The 14,826-nt window shown below is 42.1% G+C and overlaps 1 protein-coding gene across 1 annotated transcript in view; it reads left to right on the top strand.

Annotated features, from left to right (window-relative positions):
• rtn4rl1a (reticulon 4 receptor-like 1a) overlaps positions 1–5,765 on the top strand; it is a 137,289-nt gene extending 131,524 nt beyond the window's left edge. Inside the window, exons 2-3 of the mRNA XM_072445810.1 lie at positions 2,294–2,748; positions 3,670–5,765. Coding sequence (XP_072301911.1) covers positions 2,294–2,748; positions 3,670–4,545 — 1,331 coding nt within the window. The 3' untranslated portion in view covers positions 4,546–5,765. The remainder of the gene's footprint in view (positions 1–2,293; positions 2,749–3,669) is intronic.
• Positions 5,766–14,826: the final 9,061 nt, after the last annotated feature.

The raw sequence follows: 14,826 nt of genomic DNA, 5'->3' as shown, positions 1-14,826 counted from the left end.
ACACAAAAGAGGGCAGTGACCTGGCATTATTTTAAGCAGAAAAGACTGAAAAATGTATCCTTTTTTGAGGAAATTGAATTTGTGGGTTTCAGCCAATAATTGCTTTAGAATAGTAAAGCCTTTAATTATTACACGTTTTTTCTGTGTCTACATCATTTAAAGATGTTGTATTTATTATTTTTTGCCATTGATGAAATTAAACTACTGCTGACCTGCTTTTAAAGAACAGCTTGTTGTTTTTTTAATTGTAGACTTTCAATAGAATCAAACCTGGACAAAAGATCATTTTGGATTACTTTACAACACTCTTACAGCTTGGAAATTGTCTTTGACTATTTTGTAGTCTATGAAATGCCCAAATGCCCCAAAATCTGTAAATGTATGAAATCCTGTTCCATAATTTAGCAGTAAAAACAGTAAAACAATATTTAGAAATAACTAATAAAAAAGGCACATAGACAAGTTGGTGGATGTCATTTGTTTTATATAAATGCATTTGTTGTTTTGAAAATATCAACTGTCTTCAACCTATGAACTTCAAGATTAAATTCTGCTGTGTCTAGACAAGGCATTTAAATAATGCATTCATACCACTTCCATTGTGTGTTGTGAAGCCCTTAAGCTCATCCCAGTGGAAATACAATATCACTTAGTTCAACATACTAACTGGAGAATAGCATGTATTTCTCTGTAGCAGAAACAGCTCAGTGGATTCTAGCTTTTCCCTGCCACTTGACAAGCTGCAACATTTGCACAAAGTCATTATAATTTAGCAAATGCTTCCAGACTAATTGTTAAACACGTTTACCCATCATTGATTTGTTGTTTCTACAGTTCGGGGAGTAATAAAAGTTGGTTGCCGTGCACTTTTCTCTGCTCTTTTGAAAAGGTCAGACTACTCTTCTTCAAGGCGCTCTCACAGGAAGCTCCACATATGGTCATAAATACATCCTTTGTTTACCTGTATGGTTATGGTTGTACAAGCCGACACACAGGCGCAGGGGTAATGAGTCTATGTCCTGCATTGTTGTCCTAGGATAGGCTGTCCATCCACATCACTGCAGCGGTCAGTGTGACATCTGTCTATCACATCTGTCACCATCAATGACGCACTTACAATACATGCCCAAAAGCCATAACATTATAATGGGAATGCAAATAAGCAGATTACCAATTGAACCATTTATATAAAGTTGATGTGAAAGGGGTTGAAGCAAAGGCTTAATTCTAATAGCTAAACAACTGGGTCAGATATATATATATATATATATATATATATATATATATATATATATATATATATATATATATATATATATATATATATATATATATATATATATATATATATATAAAATATATATATAAAATATATATAAAATAATTGCATGAGTGTTTTGCTGCATGTTTATATATGCAGTACCTGTCACTTCAACTTTGCCACACAGGTTGTTTTTGTGGGTCATGTATCACAGGTGGCGTGTGCTTGTAAGCAGGAGGAACCATTGATTTTCTGTCGCAATCCGAGGATAACCAAAGAATATAATGCAGCTGTGCGGCGGGTGATATGATGTGGTGAGCGCACATTGTGTTGTCAAAATAGGGCCAATAAAAGACATCAATAAAAATGTGCATTTCTCTGTGACAATCATTTCTAGTGTGAACAAGCTATTTCAAATATGTATGCGTGTGTGTCTCGTGGAGAGGAGCTCTTTACAAAAAAGGGCTGTATGCGCTGACATTAACCAGCAGAGGAATGAGAAAACATCAATAATGCAGCGTCGGGTATTGTCAGATAACAAAAACAGTTTACACCTAGTTTGAAATCAATATAGACTATGATTTTAACACAAGGTCATTGTAAAAATGTTGTGTAACACTATTTAACTATGTATCTGTTTGTGCCGGTCCCAAGCACTGATAAATGGAAACAGCTGTTGAAGGAAGTGGATCAATGTACCAACGCACTTTGTGACTGAAGAGATGTTTTAATACATTTTTATTCGATCGTTTTAACATTTTAAACAATTGCATCCTGAACTGCAGTGTTAAAATAATTTGACAGGCTGGTACTTTTTCTATTAGGCCATTGTTTTGTTGAAAAGGTTAAATGGGGAGACTGTTTGGGAGTTAGATGTTGTCAGTGGCATTATTTGGCTGCACTGGCACTGGAACGCTGCCTTTTGTTGTCCTTGTAAACTGAGAGCAATGACTGTTTGATTCAAGATGAAGTCTGATAAAAGCCGCCAGTCTGAATTTGATTATTCATCCCTCCCTGCTTCTTGTGTTGCAGGTTATGGCGGGGTGGAGCTACTGTTGGTTCTCTGTGGTTTGGACCTGTCTATGCCTTGTCCCAAAGACTGCATCTGCTACACCTCTCCGAGCACCGTGTCCTGCCAGGCACACAACTTCCACGCTGTCCCTGAAGGCATCCCCGCGCAAAGCGAGCGTGTCTTCCTCCAGAACAACAAGATTCAGCGACTCCTCCGCGGACACTTCTCGCCGACCACCACCATGCTATGGCTCTACTCCAATAACATCTCCTACATCCAGCCGTCCACCTTCCATGGGTTCGACCGGCTGGAAGAGCTCGATCTTGGGGACAATCGGCACCTCAAGGCCCTGGCAGCGGACACGTTCATGGGGCTGGGGAGGCTTCACGCTCTGCATCTCTACCACTGCGGCCTGATCACTCTGCCCCAGGGGATTTTCACAGCCCTCCATAATCTTCAGTATCTGTATTTGCAGGTATAGTACACAGATAACCAACCTCTTTATCTCCACTCCACTGTAGCCACAATCGCATTAAGCCATAATCTGTCCATCAGCCGCTGTCAGCACTTACTGCCTACGAATCAGAGACTGATCAAATTCAGCTGCTCAGCCCCATGTGCAGGGAAATGCACCGCTAAAAGGAGGGCTGTGGTTAACCACTGCCGCTCGGCACTATGGGAAATCATGTTAGTATTCAAGATATAGTTACAATAATCACATTAGCTTTATCTGGCCAAAAGCGTATTCTCATATGCATTTCATTGTTTGAAAATGCACCAAGTGGGATAAAGGTCAGAGCATTAAATGATGGTATTCTGTACAAGATACTATTATTTGTAGGTATTACGTCAGACAACACTAAAACCCCTCCATCTCAATATTAAACAGACTAAAGTACTGTTGAATGCCTAATAAGACAATGGAAATGAGTGTGGAGATGAGTGAAAAGCAATCCTCTTTGGTTAATGGTTGTGGCCGAGGTCCAAGAAATGAAACAATATGAATATGGGTATAATGAAAAACAAGGCTGTATTGTCTCAAAGAAATGCTTTACCTCAGAATGTAGAGTCAAATGTGTATTGCAATTAGCAGCCTTTTCATGGAAACAGCCGCCACCTGGCAAGTCAGATATCTGTTTTTTTGTTTAGTTTTTTTTCATTAGAACAACAGCTATGTTTTTCAGCAATTATGAAGTCAACTAAATGTCACCAAATACACTGAACTGCTATGACCTAAAATGAGCACAAAAAGCACTCAATGCACTGATTCTGCCAAGGCAAACCTGAAAGGAACGTGGGGAGATAATTCATAGACACCATTAAATGATCATATTAGGGATATGAACATGTTTGTGTTTTTGCCTTTAGATCTTGACCCCCAATCTCTTTCTCACAGGACAACCAGCTGGAGTTCTTGGAAGACGACCTGTTCATTGACCTGCTGAACCTGAGTCACCTGTTCCTTCACGGGAACCGTCTGTGGAGCCTCAGACAGAACACATTCCGGGGGCTGGGCGTTTTGGACCGGCTGCTACTGCACCAAAACAAGATTCAGTGGATCGATCGTCAGGCCTTCCACGACCTGCGCCGCCTTACCACCCTGTTCCTCTTCAATAACTCCCTGACAGAGCTGTCTGGGTCGAGCATGACTCTGCTGCCGGCACTCGAGTACCTGCGCCTCAATGACAACCCTTGGGAATGCGATTGCAAGGCCCTGTCTTTGTGGGACTGGCTGCGGCGCTTCAGGGGCTCCACCTCAGAGCTGCTGTGCACCTCTCCTCCAGAGCTGCAGGGGAGAGACCTGAAGAGCCTGAAGAAAGAGCAGCTGCCCTCCTGCTCTTCTGGGGAGGGACAACCTCATGTACCGGAACGTGATCTGGATCAGGGCGAGTCCCTCAACCATCTGAATCGTCACAGAAACCACCATAACCACCACCAGCGGCCCTACCTGCCACACGGCGACCAGTACAGCCTCCCCTCCCCCTCGCCCCTGCCCCGGCCACCTAAGGGGGCCCGCAGAAACTGTACGCGCCGGGGCCGCAAGGCAAAGGGGGGCCTGAACGAGGTGCAGATCCTCAGAGATGACAAAGACTACACTCCAGACGGAGGCAAATACGACTTGTCTCCTTCAGGACGCAGGAAGAACAAGTGTATCCCCAGGACTTCAATGGGCCCCCCCAGTGGGGTCCAGAGATTCAATAACCAGGCGCCGCCCATCCCAGCTCTGTCCCTGGCCCTGCTGCTGTCTCTCCTCTCCGTGGTCTTTCACTGAGGAGCTGGTTTGTCTGCAACTGAAAGCCTCGACTCTCCTCAGACATGTGCACAATGGACTCTGTATAAAGACGTTCTAAACCTTCTGTTGACGCTCCCGTTGTACCAACAGGGATTTACTGAGTCATAATCAACATGTGGAAGTCAGGGACCACTGCTCACCTGATGTTTGATGATGTCACCATGACAATGACAGGAAACCTCTCTGTGGCAGATGTTACTTCAGTGAATCAATGTAATCTTAACGTGTACAGCCACATTAACTAACAAGCCAATGACTCATTCTATACCATAAGAGATGTGAACAGAGGCAAACTCTATGTTTTACCCTTCTGTTTCTCTATCACTGAGACAAACACTCATTCATTCTTTTCATGTCGGAAGATTGCTGCCTCCACTGACTCAGAGTTTAAGTAGAAATAACAGGTTCATTGACATGTTTTACTTCCACTTAATTGTCTCATTGTCGTCTTTGTTAATGCATTTAACGTTAGGGCTGGCGGCACCTGTCACTTCTGTACGCTGTAAAATTTCCCATGAATCCAGTCAATTCACACGTCTGCTCTCTGCTTTATTTTGATCTATAAGCCATCCTTGCTTATCGCAATTTGAACAAGCCAATCCTGTTTTAACAGTCTAAACAAGCAATTGGTTGAAAGAGTGATATTGTTGTCGCTGTTTGTACAAATGTGTGTCCACTAAAGCCACAGAAGCCATGAGCGTGCGGAACCACAGGAAGCCTGATCGGTGGCCAATGAGGGGAAACTTTTCAGCCTCATTGCCGACCAAACGGAGAACTCTAACAAGCTGAGAATATATGGAGTCCAAGGGGGAGGTTCATAAATAAGAGGTCCAATAACTTATATGCACTTTTATGTTGTACAAGGAAAGGTCAGTGGAAACAAAACACATCCTCACTACAATATTAAAACATACAACAGACATAAAGCTGTCATGGGTAATACAATTGTGGAATGCACTCAGATCGATCAGAATACAACATTGTTTGCTAACATAAATATTAAATCTATCCAACATATTTTCCAAAGCATTGACATTTTCTAGTTTGCCTTGATATAAAGCAGAACTCAGAAAATGGAATAAACATCTGACGTGATAAAAATGTGATTATTAATTGTGTCTAATTTTACACTGTTCCAAGTCAAAGCAGGAAAATGTTCTATGCTGCCTTTAAAGTCTTAGCCAACAATGTACTTACCATTAGAAGAGCACATACTAACTAGGTCAAATTCAGTTGTAAGAGACCCTGGTCAGAAATGGTACTTTTTAACATTAGTCAACACAAACATTAGAGCTTGAAGTTCAAGTCATCTCAAAAACAAACTGTTCATGTTTAGTTAAATTAAAAAAAAAAAAAAAAGATGGTGGCAATTGTGTATTTGTATGTTATTGTGTAAACCTATTGGATGCAAAACTGGCTGACTCCTCCCATATTGGGCTGGGATTAGAGAAGCGACATCAGGACTTATCAGGACTTTGAACACTAAAGCCCTGCAGAGGCACATTGATGGACTTTATTGTCGTTTCCTCTGGGCCTGAACTCCAAACCAGATGGACTTTCCGATCCGTAAGCTCTGATTGGACGATTCAGCTGCTGCTATCGTTCGATGAGCGAGCGAAAATCGTTCCGTACATCCGGAAGGGATCTTTTTTTTCTCGTGGAATTGGACGTGTGCTTGATCACACACACAGTCATTCCTATTTTTACCACCAAGATCAAGAGCTTTTAATAAAGACTTGTACCCAAAGTACCACAAATACTCATCACGGTCTCCCGTGTTACAGATTTCTATTTTGAATAAGCTACCCTGGTATGCAATCGGATACAACAGAAGCACAACTATGATATATGATCCACTGGCCTATACATTTCAATGGGGTCTTTTCTCTGTGTATCTTATCTTAACGACAAGCCGGACCGGTAGGACCGACGCCCCCTACTGGTGCCCCGTGTCTGTGCTGCTGAGGTGATGTAAAACTGTGTCTGTTCGTTTCTGTGAGGATTACTTTTGTAGAAAATTAAGCACAAAAACAACAAAAATAAAATGTGGAGACAAATATAGAGGACTGACTCGGTCTCCGGAAAACACAAGGGAGCGTGCTATTTTTTATTTATAAGGACGACTATCCATTTTTCAGTCTTTTTCACATTTCGTTCCAGACAAGCAGTTAACAGCACCATAACCTCCGCATCCTGTTATTTTTCTATCCATTATTTCCTGCCAACCTCGTTACCCCAGAAAACAGCCCAATGTGTACCTTTATTCAGTTCTTTTTTTGTATCCCTTTGTGCAACTCTCATTGGTTTGTGTGTGATTATCAAACGTTGCCAGACTCAAAAAGCTGTTTCTAAATAACATTAAACAGAAAGTGTCCTGAAATGGCTGAGTGTGTGTATGTGTGTCTGGGGCTAATACTCTGAGGCTCACTGATAAAGCTAAAGGAAGACTATTTTAAAAGGTACAATATTTCTTCACAGGGTTTGCAAAATATTTAAACAGTAATGAATGCCTATAATGGCATGTCACCTCTTTTGAGGCTTTACTATTTTATAATATGCTCTCTCATTCAAAAAGCTAAAGAGTAAGAGTTGAGAAATGTGTGTTCAGAACAAAGCTGTGGATAAAGACTCAACACTGACGTATTTAAAGGTGCACTGTGCAACTTTTCCTGTCTCCATGGAGATATTTTTGCTTTGCTTGGAATGTAACACACTATGGCATTGCACATATCTATATCCAAGCCAAGTCAGATCTGTGGAGAAGCAATCCCACTCAGAGGGAAAGTGCATGTTCTTATTATATCATTATTTTACTATTACAAATCTGGCCAAGAGGCACTGCACCTGTCATAGAACATGCATACACACAACTGCACCTGTCATAGAACATGCATACACACAACTGCACCTGTCATAGAACATGCATACACACAACTGCACCTGTCATAGAACATGCATACACACAACTGCACCTGTCATAGAACATGCATACACACAACTGCACCTGTCATAGAACATGCATACACACAACTGCACCTGTCATAGAACATGCATACACATAACTGCACCTGTCATAGAACATGCATACACACAACTGCACCTGTCATAGAACATGCATACACACAACTGCACCTGTCATAGAACATTCATACACACAACTGCACCTGTCATAGAACATGCATACACACAACTGCACCTGTCATAGAACATGCATACACACAACTGCACCTGTCATAGAACATGCATACACACAACTGCACCTGTCATAGAACATGCATACACACAACTGCACCTGTCATAGAACATGCATACACATAACTGCACCTGTCATAGAACATGCATACACACAACTGCACCTGTCATAGAACATGCATACACACAACTGCACCTGTCATAGAACATGCATACACACAACTGCACCTGTCATAGAACATGCATACACACAACTGCACCTGTCATAGAACATGCATACACACAACTGCACCTGTCATAGAACATGCATACACACAACTGCACCTGTCATAGAACATGCATACACATAACTGCACCTGTCATAGAACATGCATACACACAACTGCACCTGTCATAGAACATGCATACACACAACTGCACCTGTCATAGAACATTCATACACACAACTGCACCTGTCATAGAACATGCATACACACAACTGCACCTGTCATAGAACATGCATACACACAACTGCACCTGTCATAGAACATGCATACACACAACTGCACCTGTCATAGAACATGCATACACACAACTGCACCTGTCATAGAACATGCATACACATAACTGCACCTGTCATAGAACATGCATACACACAACTGCACCTGTCATAGAACATGCATACACACAACTGCACCTGTCATAGAACATGCATACACACAACTGCACCTGTCATAGAACATGCATACACACAACTGCACCTGTCATAGAACATGCATACACACAACTGCACCTGTCATAGAACATGCATACACACAACTGCACCTGTCATAGAACATTCATACACACAACTGCACCTGTCATAGAACATGCATACACACAACTGCACCTGTCATAGAACATGCATACACACAACTGCACCTGTCATAGAACATTCATACACACAACTGCACCTGTCATAGAACATTCATACACACAACTGCACCTGTCATAGAACATGCATACACACAACTGCACCTGTCATAGAACATGCATACACACAACTGCACCTGTCATAGAACATGCATACACACAACTGCACCTGTCATAGAACATGCATACACACAACTGCACCTGTCATAGAACATGCATACACACAACTGCACCTGTCATAGAACATTCATACACACAACTGCACCTGTCATAGAACATTCATACACACAACTGCACCTGTCATAGAACATGCATACACACAACTGCACCTGTCATAGAACATTCATACACACAACTGCACCTGTCATAGAACATTCATACACACAACTGCACCTGTCATAGAACATTCATACACACAACTGCACCTGTCATAGAACATTCATACACACAACTGCACCTGTCATAGAACATGCATACACACAACTGCACCTGTCATAGAACATTCATACACACAACTGCACCTGTCATAGAACATGCATACACACAACTGCACCTGTCATAGAACATGCATACACACAACTGCACCTGTCATAGAACATGCATACATACAACTGCACCTGTCATACACACAACTGCACCTGTCATAGAACATGCATACACACAACTGCACCTGTCATAGAACATGCATACACACAACTGCACCTGTCATAGAACATGCATACACATAACTGCACCTGTCATAGAACATGCATACACACAACTGCACCTGTCATAGAACATGTAAACACACAACTGCACCTGTCATAGAACATGCATACACACAACTGCACCTGTCATAGAACATGCATACACACAACTGCACCTGTCATAGAACATGCATACACACAACTGCACCTGTCATAGAACATTCATACACACAACTGCACCTGTCATAGAACATTCATACACACAACTGCACCTGTCATAGAACATGCATACACACAACTGCACCTGTCATAGAACATTCATACACACAACTGCACCTGTCATAGAACATTCATACACACAACTGCACCTGTCATAGAACATGCATACACACAACTGCACCTGTCATAGAACATGCATACACACAACTGCACCTGTCATAGAACATGTAAACGCACAACTGCACCTGTCATAGAACATGCATACACACAACTGCACCTGTCATAGAACATGTAAACGGACAACTGCACCTGTCATAGAACATGCATACACACAACTGCACCTGTCATAGAACATGCATACACACAACTGCACCTGTCATAGAACATGCATACACACAACTGCACCTGTCATAGAACATGTAAACACACAACTGCACCTGTCATAGAACATGCATGCACACAACTGCACCTGTCATAGAACATGTAAACACACAACTGCACCTGTCATAGAACATGCATGCACACAACTGCACATGTCATAGAAAATGTAAACACACAACTGCACCTGTCATAGAACATGTAAACACACAACTGCACATGTCATAGAAAATGTAAACACACAACTGCACCTGTCATAGAACATGCATACACACAACTGCACCTGTCATAGAACATGCATACACACAACTGCACCTGTCATAGAACATGCATACACACAACTGCACCTGTCATAGAACATGCATACACACAACTGCACCTGTCATAGAACATTCATACACACAACTGCACCTGTCATAGAACATGCATACACACAACTGCACCTGTCATAGAACATGAAACACACAACTGCACCTGTCATAGAACACGTAAACATACAACTGCACGTCATAGAACATGTAAACACACAACTGCACATGTCATAGAACATGTAAACATACAACTGCACGTCATAGAACATGTAAACACACAACTGCACATGTCATAGAACATGTAAACACACAACTGCACATGTCATAGAACATGTAAACACACAACTGCACCTGTCATAGAACATGCATACACACAACTGCACCTGTCATAGAACATGTAAACGCACAACTGCACCTGTCATAGAACATGCATACACACAACTGCACCTGTCATAGAACATGTAAACGCACAACTGCACCTGTCATAGAACATGCATACACACAACTGCACATGTCATAGAACATGTAAACATACAACTGCACCTGTCATAGAACATGCATACACACAACTGCACCTGTCATACAACATACATACACACAACTGCGCCTGTCATAGAACATGCATACACACAACTGCACCTGTCATAGAACATGTGAACATCCAATGGAGATAAACCTGTGTCTGAATGTGGTAAAAGCAAATGTCAACAATGAAAGGTATTTGAAATTTTGTAAGTAAGTAGGGTTGGGCCTGGTTAGTCCTTGGATGGGAATCCGCAGTGCCATAGTGGTGTCCTTGGGCAAGACACAAAAAAAAAAAAGGTTTTGCCTGTCACCTGAATAGGATTGAAATAATCAAGCTCACCACTGGTTGATCACTTTGTGTGAGTTACACTCCCTACTCCCCCTACTGGTGCATGCTTGTAGTCTCTTCCAGCTACAAAACAACACAGGTCACTTCAGAACCTAATACAATAAAATAATGATGCTCATTCTGCTGCAGAGGGGAAGCAGCACCACAGTCATCAAGATGAATTTTGGACTGTGTGTCCTACTTTCTCTCACACACACAGAGAGAGAGAGCCCCTCCCTCCTGTAAAATATGCATTGCGCACATACAAACGTACACACCTGTCGAGTGGTGTTAGCTCTGAAGACACAGGGGAGGGGTCAAGGTGAGGTGACTGTGCTTCTCTGTTGTTTGCTCTGTATCACTCTGTCCACAGCAGGTCTGACAGCAGCCCAGCCCAGCGCACGGGGGAGGGGCGCGCCTTCCACAGACATGATCACTGCCCGAGCTGAAAAAACTAAGGTGACATTTGGGAGAGAGCGAAAAACAAATGGGGAGGAGCAGAGCAGGTTCACAGGCGAGACGAGTGGCCGAGGTGTCGAGGAAGGAAATAAGAAAACCAAAGTCTCTTACTGTCTGCAGGGAGGAGAGAGCGGTCAGAACGTGTACAGACTGGAAAACAATATGCTTTGAGATACTACAGCTCAAGTCAAAAGTCATGGTTCAGTTATTATCAAGAGTAACATAGTATTTTAGTGTTATGTAAGTGCAACTCAAGTTATTTCATTTTGATGCCATCTTAATAATCATTTTATCATTTTTTTAGGTAATTCATTTTATGTGTAAGGTTCAAACTTAGACATGTTCTTATATTGTCTACATGAAGTAGTTGTTACTTGAAGGTGATTTGCTAAAGTAAGATTGAAATACTGCAGTAGAGGAACAAACTCTTTCAAATATCTACAAAAAAATTTAATCTTCTGGCAATGCAAGACAGGTTTGCTCACTTGAGGTTTTCTAAATGTTGCCAGGCTATTTGTAGAACCTCGTGTCTTAAAATAGAAAACACTTCATATTTCAGTCATTTGGGGAAAGTATGAAAAATGAATCCGCTTCTATATCAGACACTGCATTAGTCAATCCATATGAATTATACAGACATCACCATCAGGGTTGCTAGGTTTCAGAGGCAGGGGATACAAATACATTTTAACAGTCACTTTTCACCAAAAGTATATTTAACAATGTTACATTTCGATTCTTTCTTTTTTTTTTCTCTCTCTCGCTATTGACTTCATACTTCTCCACCCACTTTTGCCTCTTTTTGCTTCAGATTGGCAATTCTGTTGTGACGGCACTTCCGGTCGAATGTGAACTTCGTTAATTTAAGTGTAGAATGAGGGAAAAGTCTTGCAGCTAAAATAAGCTGTAAAGTAGATTGACTTACGTGCAACAGCAAGTCAACAATGCATTGATCCCCTGGGCGGCCTGAAAACCACTTTCAGTGTGTGTAGAACAGGGGTCACCAACCTTTTTAAGGCCGAGAGCCACTTTATGAGCACAGACTTGGTTGAGGGCTACTTGTTTAAAGCTTAAATGGGCCTTCAATTACATCATTATTAAACTGTGAGTATCTATGATAAAGTGCATGGGTGGAGCATTATGTGTATTTATCATGCATTTTATTAACTTAACTTAATTCACATTTGAAGAAGAAGATATGTCGGTGTAATCCCTCATTCGTCCAGGCGTGTTCCATAGTAGAAAAAGCTTCAGTTGTAGTCATCTGGACTCAGTTAGAAAAAATAGACGTTTCGACTCTCATCCAAGAGTCATTGTCAATAAAAGAATTTAGATCGAGAACTCCGATATTAATACTGTTCTGTGGTAAGACCCGCCCATTGGGAGGAGCCTTCCTGAAGTAGAAAGAGTTGTTTGTTTCAACAGAAACTCCCCCCTTGTATCTACCGAGCCTATTCAGAATTTTAATGGGCCATTAGAATCCTCTTTGTCTTTGTGAGACCCTGGCTCAACCACCCTGAGTACCTGATTAGCATCTAAATGTCCTGGTCCTGGTCCTCTACCTTTCCAGGGGTTCAGTATACCATTATAGATACCAGGAAGATTGAATCTTAACCCTCCATTTCTGTTTAAAGAAGGTCTTTCTTTTTTAACAAAAATAGCTTCCTTGACTCCTCTTTCAAACCATCTTTTCTCCCTGCTTAAAACCTTCACCTCACCGTCTTCAAACAAGTGATTAGAGGCTTCAAGATGGAGATGCACGGCGCTCTGTGGTCCTGAACTTGTATTTCTTCTGTGCTGATAAAGCCTCTTGTGTAGAGGCTGTTTTGTCTCACCTATGTAACGTTCTTTACAGCTTTCTTCACTGCATTGGATCGAATAAACTACATTGCTCTGTTTTTGAGTCGGCAACTTGTCCTTAGGGTGAACCAGTTTTTGTCTTAAATTGTTTCCTGGTTTAAAATAAACAGGGACTTCGTGTTGTCTAAAAATTCTCTGCAGTTTTTCCGACAGGCCAGACACATAAGGGATAGAAACACCCTTCCTTCTCTGTTCAGTTTCCCTTTTGTCCTGCTTCTTGGTTCTCTTCACTCTGTTGAGAGCCCAAGCGGGGTAACCACAGGCTGAGAGGGCATTTCGGACATGTTTTTCCTCTTTCTTCTTGCCCTCTGAGCTGGTGGGCACACCTTGAGCTCTGTGTTGTAAGGTTCTGATCACCCCCAGCTTGTGCTGTAGTGGGTGGTTGGAACCAAAGAGCAGATACTGGTCCGTGTGTGTAGGTTTCCTATATACTTCTATTTGAAGTTTCCCGTCCTCTCCTCTGATCGTGGAACAATCAAGAAAGGCCAAGCGATTCTCCTTAGCGTCTTCTCTTGTAAACCTGATATGTGGGTCCACAGCATTGATGTGATCAGAGAAGGTTTCCAGCTCTTGTTTCTTGATTGTTACAAAAGTATCATCGACATAGCGAAGCCACAGTTTTGGGGCTATGCCTGAGAATGAGGACAGTGCCTTCTTCTCAAAGTGCTCCATGTACAGGTTGGCCACTATGGGAGAGACGGGCGAGCCCATGGCACAGCCAAAAATCTGTCTGTAAAATTGTCCCCGGAATTGAAAGTAAGTGGTGTTCAGACAGATGTCCAACAGTTTACATATGTGTTCAGGTGTCAGTTTGGTCCTTTCCTGTAGGGTGGTGTCTTCCTGCAGTCTGATCCTCACTGCTGCTACTGCATCAGAGGTCGGGATGCAGGTGAACAGGGACACAACATCATATGAAACCATGAGGTCATCTGGGTCCAGTTAGAGATGTTTCACTTTATCCACAAAGTTGTGCGTGTTTTCCACATGATGTTCCGAATTCCCCACAAGCGGAGCCAATATAGTTGTTAAATGCTTGGCCACATTGTAAGTGATAGAATCTGTGCTGCACACGATGGGTGGAACATCCTTTTTGTGTATTTTTGGAAGGCCATAAATGCAAGGCATGGCTTCACCAGGATACAGTCTGTAATACAGAGGCCGGTCTATCACTTCCTCTTTTTCCAGCCTTTGTAAACAGTCTATCACTTTCTTCTTGTAGCCACTGGTCGGATCTCTTTTCAAGCGCTCGTATGTGGTCGTGTCCTCGAGGAGGGTGTGGACTTTGGCTTCGTAATCAGCTGCGTTGAGAATCACAGTGCAACGTCCCTTGTCTGCTGGGAGGATGTTGATGCTATGATCTTTTTCTAGTACTGAAAGTGCTTTTCTCTCTTAGATGCAGACAGAACAACAT

Source organism: Eucyclogobius newberryi, unplaced genomic scaffold (genome assembly GCF_026437365.1).
Source record: "Eucyclogobius newberryi isolate DKJ021-1_F unplaced genomic scaffold, fEucNew1.0.hap1 SCAF_15, whole genome shotgun sequence".
Taxonomy (NCBI): domain Eukaryota; kingdom Metazoa; phylum Chordata; class Actinopteri; order Gobiiformes; family Gobiidae; genus Eucyclogobius; species Eucyclogobius newberryi.
Note: the sequence above shows the minus strand (reverse complement) of the source record. Positions and strands in the feature narration are given on the sequence as shown.